Source organism: Cricetulus griseus, chromosome 8, assembly GCF_003668045.3.
Source record: "Cricetulus griseus strain 17A/GY chromosome 8, alternate assembly CriGri-PICRH-1.0, whole genome shotgun sequence".
NCBI classification, from domain to species: Eukaryota; Metazoa; Chordata; class Mammalia; order Rodentia; family Cricetidae; genus Cricetulus; species Cricetulus griseus.
The window spans coordinates 98818333-98827268 of NC_048601.1; the positions used below are offsets into that span (position 1 = coordinate 98818333).

At 51.1% G+C, this 8936-nt stretch overlaps 1 protein-coding gene across 1 annotated transcript; it reads left to right on the forward strand.

Annotated features, from left to right (window-relative positions):
- The first annotated feature begins 285 nt into the window (after positions 1 to 285).
- Znf467 (zinc finger protein 467) lies at positions 286 to 5522 on the forward strand. Its single transcript, XM_035448497.1, has 4 exons — positions 286 to 319; positions 942 to 1055; positions 1642 to 1755; positions 4009 to 5522. Exons 1-4 carry the CDS (start codon positions 286 to 288, stop codon positions 5520 to 5522), a joined length of 1776 nt encoding a protein of 591 aa, XP_035304388.1.
- Positions 5523 to 8936: the final 3414 nt, after the last annotated feature.

The window sequence follows — 8936 nt, forward strand, 5'->3', positions numbered from 1 at the left end:
TGCTCAGGGCCTTGGGGATAGTTCTAGAGACTTGACAGGCAGGTGCAGGGACTGATGTGTATAGCTAACCAGTGTTTGCAGAAGGCTCATGTCATTGGGTACCCATCTTCATAGGCTCTGCTCCAAATGCAGTTTCCCCTGACTTCCCTCACCTTTGCCTGGGATGTCACTTTGGTGCTCTTGGGGAATAGCTGAGGTCTAGGTGGAGGCTGACAGGAAGAGTCTGAACAGGGCTGTCTTTTTAGGGTCTAGCCTGATCACCTAGGAGAGCCACTCCTGGTGGCCATGAGAGAGACCCTGGAGGCCCTGAACTCCTTGGGTAAGTGGGAACAAAGGGACCAGGAGGGTGGAAGTTATTAGGCATACGTGGTGTAGCAATGCCATCCTCAGGAGTTTACAACCCTGAGCCCTTGGGGTCTGGAGAGACAGACATCTTTTTAGCTAACCATCATATGTCTCTGATCAGGCCAGGATGGTTATACTGGCCTGTCTGTATGCACAGGATTCACACAGGACTGGAAGCTAGAAACAACGAAAAACCTACCACATTTACATATTTATTTATTGTGTTTCTCTTTATTATATACACATGTATGGAGATGATAACAATTTTCTGAGTCTGTTATCTCCTGCCATGTGAGTTTTGGAAAGCAAATGCAGATCAATAGGTTTGGTGGCAATTACCTATACCCACTGAGCCAAAACCCAGCATTGGGTTTTAAATTTTTTCTAGTTCAAAATATTCAATTCCCCCCCCCATTAAAGTGGGGAAAAAAACCGTGAGGTTAACAACTGGCCAGGCTGTTGGGGAGTTTGGGCAGTCCTTTGTCCATGTAGACGGGAGAGATCCCCTTTCCCAAGCCAGCTGGGGAAATGCCCCATCTATGATACCACTTCAATACTGGAAGTTTCATTTGACCTCATCCGTCTGCCTATAACAGGATTCTCAGTGGGACAGCCCGAGATGGCTCCCCAAAGTGAGCCCAGGGATGGGTTCAATAATGCCCAGGGGAAGATGTCATCTAGGGAGGAGAGCACACTGCACTCATGCTCAGGTAAGTGGGGACAATGGAAGTCTCAGGAAAGAATATCCCTTCTTCCACAAGCCATCTATTAGGCACCTACTCTGTGCTGGATGCTATTCTGGACATTTGGAACACCTTAGGCACTAAATAGACCTAGGTCCCTCCCTTCATGGAGCTTAACAAGAAATGTAAACTTGGTTAAAGTTATAAACTACCTTAGAAGATGGAAAAGGCTGTAGGAGGGATAAAGCAAAAGGAGAGGGACCCAGATGGTGGCTGGTGGGATGGGGCAGGAATGCCTAAGGCAAGATCTAACCTCACTTCTCACTGTTCTCCTCATGCTTCTCCTGGGAACTGGGAGGCCTAACTGCTCAGGTTGGAGGTCTTTTCTTACTTCCACCTCCTCATAAAACACACAGTCCAGAAATTCCTCACAATTGTGGCTCTTGTCTATCCATAGCACCTGCTATGGGACTTTGCCTTTGCAGGTATGACACAGGATAGAGCTCTTTAGGTGGGTGGGGGTGAGGGTTCAGGCTTGCTTCCTAGTACCAATGGGGACTATCTTCCTTCTGTGATGTTTCGGGAGTCCTTGGGGCATCCTCTTCTCTTCCAGGGCATGAGACCCCTTGCCAGAAAGAAGGCATGCACATGGAACAAGCTGAAGCTCCTTGCATGGGCAGCCAGGCCTGTACTCCACAGAAGGCCGAGCCTGTGGGCTCTGTCCCAGGTGAGTCTTCCTGATGGAACAGGGACCAGGCAGGTTCCAGAGCTTCTCTCTGAGGAGATGGCTGTGCTCCAGGCCCTGTCCCCTTTCCTCTGTAGACCTTCAGAGCTCCAAAGGAATTTCAATTTCACATCTGTGGACAGTAGAATGGGAGCAGAGGGTACCAAAGGGAAGTACATCTCATTTTAATCCACTTCTAGAAGTCCCAACTTCTCTTGCCATCTCCCCAGTTCATACATGCTGTTGCTCTCTTGGATTGTAATGGCCATAAAGATACAGGGGGCTCATGAGCTTGTTTGCTGCCTCTACTGTGTATGCTCCGTTTCCCAAACCTCTGCTGGTCTTCCTGATACCAAGGGTCCCCAGTCTATAGTCCTTCCCCCGAGTCTGTAGTCATCTCTCCTGTACCTCAGGCAATTACTCCATGGCCCTACCTATCACTTCTTAAAATCATCACCACTTGCGTGTATGGCATCACTTACCCAACAAGGATTTATTTAGTGCCTGCTGCACAAAGGTATTGAGTGTAGAGGGGAAAGACAGGGCGTCTAGCTGCATAGACCTGGTTTGCACCCTTGTTCTACATTGACCTGCTGAGTGCTCTTGGGTAAGGTGTGTGTGTGTGGCGGGGGGGGGGGTGCTGTGTTCCCTCCAGGTTTGTTCACTCATCATCAGAGTAGTATGGCTGCTATGAAGCTTTATAACACTGCATGCACACTGCCTGCCTCATCCATGGTTGGCCTCAAATAAATGGTCACAGAGCTGATTTTTGTCAGACACATAAAGACACTTTGTTATTGGACACAAAATTAGAATTCAAGATGTCTCCCATCCCGAAGTTAAAATGTAGCTGGGATGCTGTTACAGTGAGGCAGAACAAATAATTAAATCAACAATACACAGTCACTGGTTTTTAATTAAGCACAGAAGCTAATATTAACGGTAATTGCTATAGGAATTTAAGGTAAAGGAGCCCTATGTGCTGGACCTGTCTAAGTGTTGCTTTGTGTACAGCACTGTGAGAGAAGCGAAGATTTCAGCTGCTGCAGTCAGGTGGGGGAGGTGGAGGCATTCTTGGTTGAGAAAAGGCTTCCAGGCTGGAAGCAAGAAAGGTGATATGTGACAGGTTGAAGAGCAGCATAGTGAAAGACAAAGCCTCACACCTGGGTGAGGGAAGCTGGGGTGGGTGTGTGGGAGCTTGGTGCAGCTAGAAGCTATGGCTGATTCTCCAGCAGAGAATGGCATGAAGAAGAGACAAGTGACATAAGAGGATAAGCAGACAGTGATTTGGAACCAGTGAGTTAGAAACTGGGAGTGAATGTAATCTGTATGTAATATGATCAAGGCTCAGGCTATGACAGGCTTTCAGGGCCAGACAACACTCAGATCATGTGGCTCAACAGTTCCCCGGCAAGATTCACTGGTGCTGGTGGGGGTGGGGGTTTTAAAGGAAGGGGACAGATTCCTCTGCATGCATGAATGCATTTTGTGAGATTTCCCTAGCAGCTTGAATCTGCCCTTGGGCTGAGACTCCCCTTGAGGTCTCTCCAAGCTTCTCCCAGGAGTGGATCACTCACCAGTCCCCCAGCCAGCAAGCTGCAGTCTGTCTCCTCTTCCTTGAGCCTTGATGCTGTAAACCCCAGCCTCTTTCATAATGGGACTCCCAGTCCACCGTAGCAGGAGGAGGGGAGCTGGGTGGTAGGCGCCTGAGGGACTGCAGCAGTAGAGGGAGCATCTGAGGAGGCAAGAGAGAAGCACAGGGCTGCCCTGGTGCTTAGGGAGGAAGCAAAGGAGGAGACACCAAGGTTCCAAGGGCATCCTGTCTCCTAAGGTTACAGTTAGATGTCGAGTAGGCCCGTGAAGGTCAGGGTTTGGTTTTCACCAAACTATAGCCAGTTTGAAGGACACTCAAGAAGGGCTGCTGAGCTGGAGATGAGAAACTGCTTCTGGGAAACCTGCCTCAGGGTGGTGGAAGCTCAGAGAATGCTTGAGGACAGGGGTGGGCAGCAGTGCTGTTCTGGGGGGAGCAGGGGGGGTGTCTATTCAGGATTCAAGAGGGCACAGAAAGAGGACGAGAGAGGACTTTGGGGTTTACTGAGTCCCAGGAAACCTTGTGTGGGGTACAAAGAGGAGCCAGACTGCAGGGATACTGAACTGAGGAGCCTACTGGGAAATGAATGTGCCCATGGATGGGCTTTCAAACAATTCTTTTCTTTCTTTTTTTTTTTTTTTTTTTTTTTTTTTTTGACTGTTCAGGGGAGGAGTGGATGATTCGGAAGGTGAAGGTAGAGGATGAGGATCAGGAGGCAGAGGAGGAGGTGGAATGGCCCCAGCATCTCTCCTTCCTACCCAGTCCTTTTCCCGCTCCTGACTTGGGTCACCTGGCTGTTTCATACAAACTGGAGCCAGGGACTCCGGGGGCTCTAGGTGGGCTCGCGCTGTCTGGGTGGGCCCCTATCCCTGAAAAGCCTTATGGCTGCGAGGAATGTGAGCGGCGTTTCCGGGATCAGCTAACTCTGCGACTGCACCAGAGGTTGCACCGGGGCGAGGGCCCCTGTGCCTGCCCCGATTGCGGCCGCAGTTTCACGCAGCGTGCCCATATGCTTCTGCACCAACGCAGTCACCGCGGAGAGCGTCCCTTCCCGTGCTCCGAGTGTGATAAGCGTTTCAGCAAGAAGGCCCACCTGACCCGCCACCTGCGCACGCACACAGGCGAGCGGCCCTACCCGTGCGCCGAGTGCGGCAAACGCTTCAGCCAGAAGATCCACCTAGGCTCGCACCAGAAGACCCACACCGGAGAACGGCCCTTTCCCTGCACTGAATGCGAGAAGCGTTTCCGCAAGAAGACGCATCTGATCCGCCACCAGCGCATCCATACCGGCGAGAGGCCCTACCAGTGCGCCCAGTGCACACGCAGCTTCACGCATAAGCAACACCTGGTGCGGCACCAGAGGGTGCACGATGCTGCTAGCCGCACCCGGTCCTCTCCCGACGCTCCTGCCTCTCCCCATTCTCCCGCCCCATCCCCTCCGGGGCCCAAGCCTTTCGCTTGTTCCCACTGTGGCCTGAGCTTTGGCTGGAAAAAGAACCTCGCTACGCACCAGAGTCTGCATCTCACCGAGGGTCGCCCTTTTGGGTGCGATGAGTGTGCACTGGGCGCCACCGTAGATCCCAGCGCCACGGAGCCGTCAGCTTGTGCTCCCCACGCTCCTGACTGTGACCCGGGTTCGGGACCCGCGGCTCCCCAGCGCACCACCTCCGGTGAGCGCTCCTTCTTCTGCCCCGACTGCGGGCGCGGCTTCGCACACGGGCAGCACCTGGCCCGGCATCGGCGCGTGCACACGGGCGAAAGGCCCTTCGCCTGCGCGCAGTGTGGCCGCCGCTTCGGCTCTCGGCCCAATCTGGTCGCCCACTCCCGGGCCCACAGCGGCGCCAGACCTTTTGTCTGTGCGCAGTGTGGCCGCCGCTTCAGTCGCAAATCTCACCTAGGCCGCCACCAGGCAGTTCACACGGGCAGCCGCCCCTACGCTTGTGCTGTCTGTGCCCGGTGCTTCAGCTCCAAAACCAACCTGGTCCGCCACCAAGCAATCCATACGGGCTCCCGCCCCTTCTCCTGTTCCCAGTGCGCCAAGAGCTTCAGCCGCAAGACCCACCTTGTGCGACACCAACGTATCCATGGCGAAGCGACCCTCCCAGCCTCAGCCTCCAGCCTCTCAGCTCCAGCCTGGCCCAGTTCTTCCGAGGTTGTGACGCCTCCAATCTTCTTCTAAGCGGAGTTCTGACCCATGTCCTTCCTTTTCTCATATTTGGGAGACTCATGCCCAGAGACTTCACGGGCTTTCAACACCCAGACTTAGGTTGCTGGTGAAGTACCAGGACACGCGTCATTGACCTTTCCATAAAGTTAAGAACTGCGAAAAACACACTTAGCTCTTGACAGCCATGATAAAAAACATGGAGAGAAGAACCCTTACGTTGGAAGTCGGGCATTTCTGGGGATCAGCTAGATCAAGGGGAGACTGAGCAGGAAACGGCTACCTAAAGGGAAAGAATAGTTATTTATGTACTTGAAGTTCATTAAAGTTCAAATCTGAAGTTCTGGAACTGTTAACTGAGCCAGGGGTGGAAAGCCTGGTTTGTCCCCTTACTGCCACCTCCAGCCACCTCCTGTCAGTCCATGGAAGTTGAGCTCAGCTGGCTGGCTTGTTCTTCCTAATCAATGTGTAATATGCCAAATGCCAAACAATTGCCCTGGTTCTGTGTGTGTGTGTGTGTGTAGCTCAGAAATTTGGCATGGGAGGAGAAACTGAGGACTGGAGCAGGCAGAGGGGGCAGGCTGACTTTTGCCTCTTCTCATGGGCCCAGCATTAGGTGCAGGGCTCTGTACCGCCTGTTTGAAGCCCTTCAAGAAGCTTCCCAGAGGGCCCTCACCTGCACCTGCCTAGGAGGTGTGAAAGGAGGCAGCATTTGAACAGGCCATAAAGGTTGTTTCTATATCACACTTTCCAGCAGTTCTGGTGAGGAGTGCTTGAGTCTGGAGGTGCTGCAACTGTACACACCCAAGTTGGGCAGACAGAAGCCCTGGGACTGGTGAGGGGAGTAGCAGGGGTGGGCGGCGGGGATAAGTTTGGAGAGAACTATTCCTCTGCCTCATGGGGTACTTGGAAGGAATCCATTATTCTCCCAGAACTTAGTTTCTCATTAAAATGAAAGTTGGTGTTGTCAAGTACTGAGACCCCTTTCTATCCTATTAACAGATTACCAACACCATCCCAGGCATCTGTCTCCTGGGTGCTAAGAACTGGCACTGATAACTGGGAGCCAGTGTAGTAAGGACCCTTCCACCACAGCTCAAGTAAGGCCTCCTGGTCTGCATTGCTGTTGCTGTGATAAAACACTGACCAAAAAGCACCTTGGGCAGGAAAGGGTTATTTGTTTTATACTTTTGAGTCACAGTCCACCATTCAGGGAAATCAAGAACTGAAGCAGAGACCAAGGAAGAACACTGCTTATTGGCCTGTTCTCATTGACTTGTTCAGTTTGCTCTCTTATAAAAACAAAACAAAACAAAACAAAACAAAAAACACAAACAAACAAACAAACAAATCCAGGACCTGGGCTGAAGAGATGGCTCAGCCATTGAAGGCTAGGCTCACAACCAAAAAATATAAAAAACCCAGGACTGCTGGGCAGTGGTGGCACACACCTTTAACCACAGCACTCAAGAGGCAGAGACAGGTGGATCTCTGTGAGTTCAAGGCCAGCCTGGTCTACTGAGCGAGTTCCAGGACAGACCCAAAGCTACAGAGAAACCCTGTCTTGAAAAAAACAAAAACAAAAACAAAACAACCCAGGACCACATTTGTAGGGGTGGTACAGCCCACAGAGGAGGTCCTCACACATTAATCATTAATCAAGAAAATACCCCCACAGACTTAGCAGTCTGATGGAGGCATCTTCTCAATTGAGGTTCCTTCTTCCCAGATGACTTTTAACTTTGTCAAGTTGACAACAAAACAAACAAAACAAAAACTAACCAGCACAGTGGGCTGCTTGAAGGCAGAGTAATGACCCAAAGTCCACGAATAGTCAAGGGACAAGATGCCACTTCTAAAGTCATGCCTGAAGAAAGGGCATGGGAAGCATGGGTGGGAGGTTGGGAAGTGGAAGACACCGATTAGGTCCAATCCAAGATCCGGAGAGCTGCAGTGCTCAATACAAGGGAGGAGTAGTGAGAGGCGGCCTGAGAACCAGAAAAGCCATTAGCACTCCACTGTACAGGAGTTCAAACTGTTCTGAGGGGATGGGAACTGCAGGCTTTAGCAGGGTAGAAACATGGCCATGTTTACATTCCTGCACTTTAGAAAGATGCTGGAGAGGGCATGGCTGGAGATTTGTGTATTAGTCACCCATCTGCCATGTGGTGGGGACCTTGGACCATGGAGAAGTGTTGAATTCAAGAAACAGTAGGTGCCTGGTACAGGACTTGCTAAGAGTGGAACCGTGGGTCTGATTTACGCTTAGCTGCCTGGCTGACAACAGTCTTCTCCTGAGAAGTGTCCATGGGATCGGGGAGCAGATTTCTGCTGGGAGCTCAGTCTTCTACCTGCTGGATGTGAATTATAGAAAGTAGGCCATATTGGTACAGAGTTCGGGATAAGGTGAGCTGGAGACAGGTGGTCTGGGAACCATCGATGTTTCAGAAGCTTTGAAGTATTAGATGGCTCAAAAAAAGATTTCAGACTAAACACTGGTGTGGGGCACAAACAATGAGGAAAAGACACCGAGAGACTGAGTGGGGGCACACAAAATGGAAAGGAGATCCCTGAGAGGAGGTAGCAGGGATACAGGAACAACAGCAGTTCCAGGAAGGAGGAAGCAGCTAAAGGCTGGAGGAGAGTGCGTGAACCCAGGGTCCTGCACCTGGGCAGTGGTATGAAGCATCCCAGTGGTTGGATAAGTTCCAAAGGTGAGTCACAGAAGTAAAGTCTCAGAGCAGGCATAAGTCAAGGAGACCTGGATACGGGGTGAGGGAGGAGTGGGTGTTGACAGAGAAGACTCTCTTGCTGTAAAGCCAATGGTGTGAATATGTGCAAGGTTTTGTTTCCTGGCTAAGAATGAGTAGGTGACTGTTGATTAGTGTGGGTGTGACTGCAAAACAGCACTCCTTTCCAGCCCTAGCTACTGGAATCCCCACCACTCTCCCAGACCAAACCCAGCTCAGTTTCTCTCTGAAGCACCTAGCCTCTGGGGTACTGAGCTTGTAGGATTTGCTGCAAGGTGACTTCATGGACTGTGAGACACACACACACACACACACACACACACACACACACACACACACACACACACACACACTGTTATTACACGTTGTGTAATAACAGCTTTTTGATCCTTCAGCATGTTTGATGAGTTTGTGCCAGGCATTTCTGGGATTTCACATTCTCTTCAAGATTCACCATGCAGCAAATCTTTGTCCTTTGAACTTGTTTGCAAATAGTTGAAAGTCATTTAGTGTCAAGCCTGGTGATCAAAACAAATGACAAGTGCTCAAAAACAAGTGAGTGAGACAGGTGGTGCAGAGCTGTCATCCCAGCCACTCTGGAGGCTGAGGCAAGAAAATCAGAAGGCAAGGGTAACCTGGGCTAAGAGTGAGTTCAAGGCCAGCCTGGAGAACCTAGAGG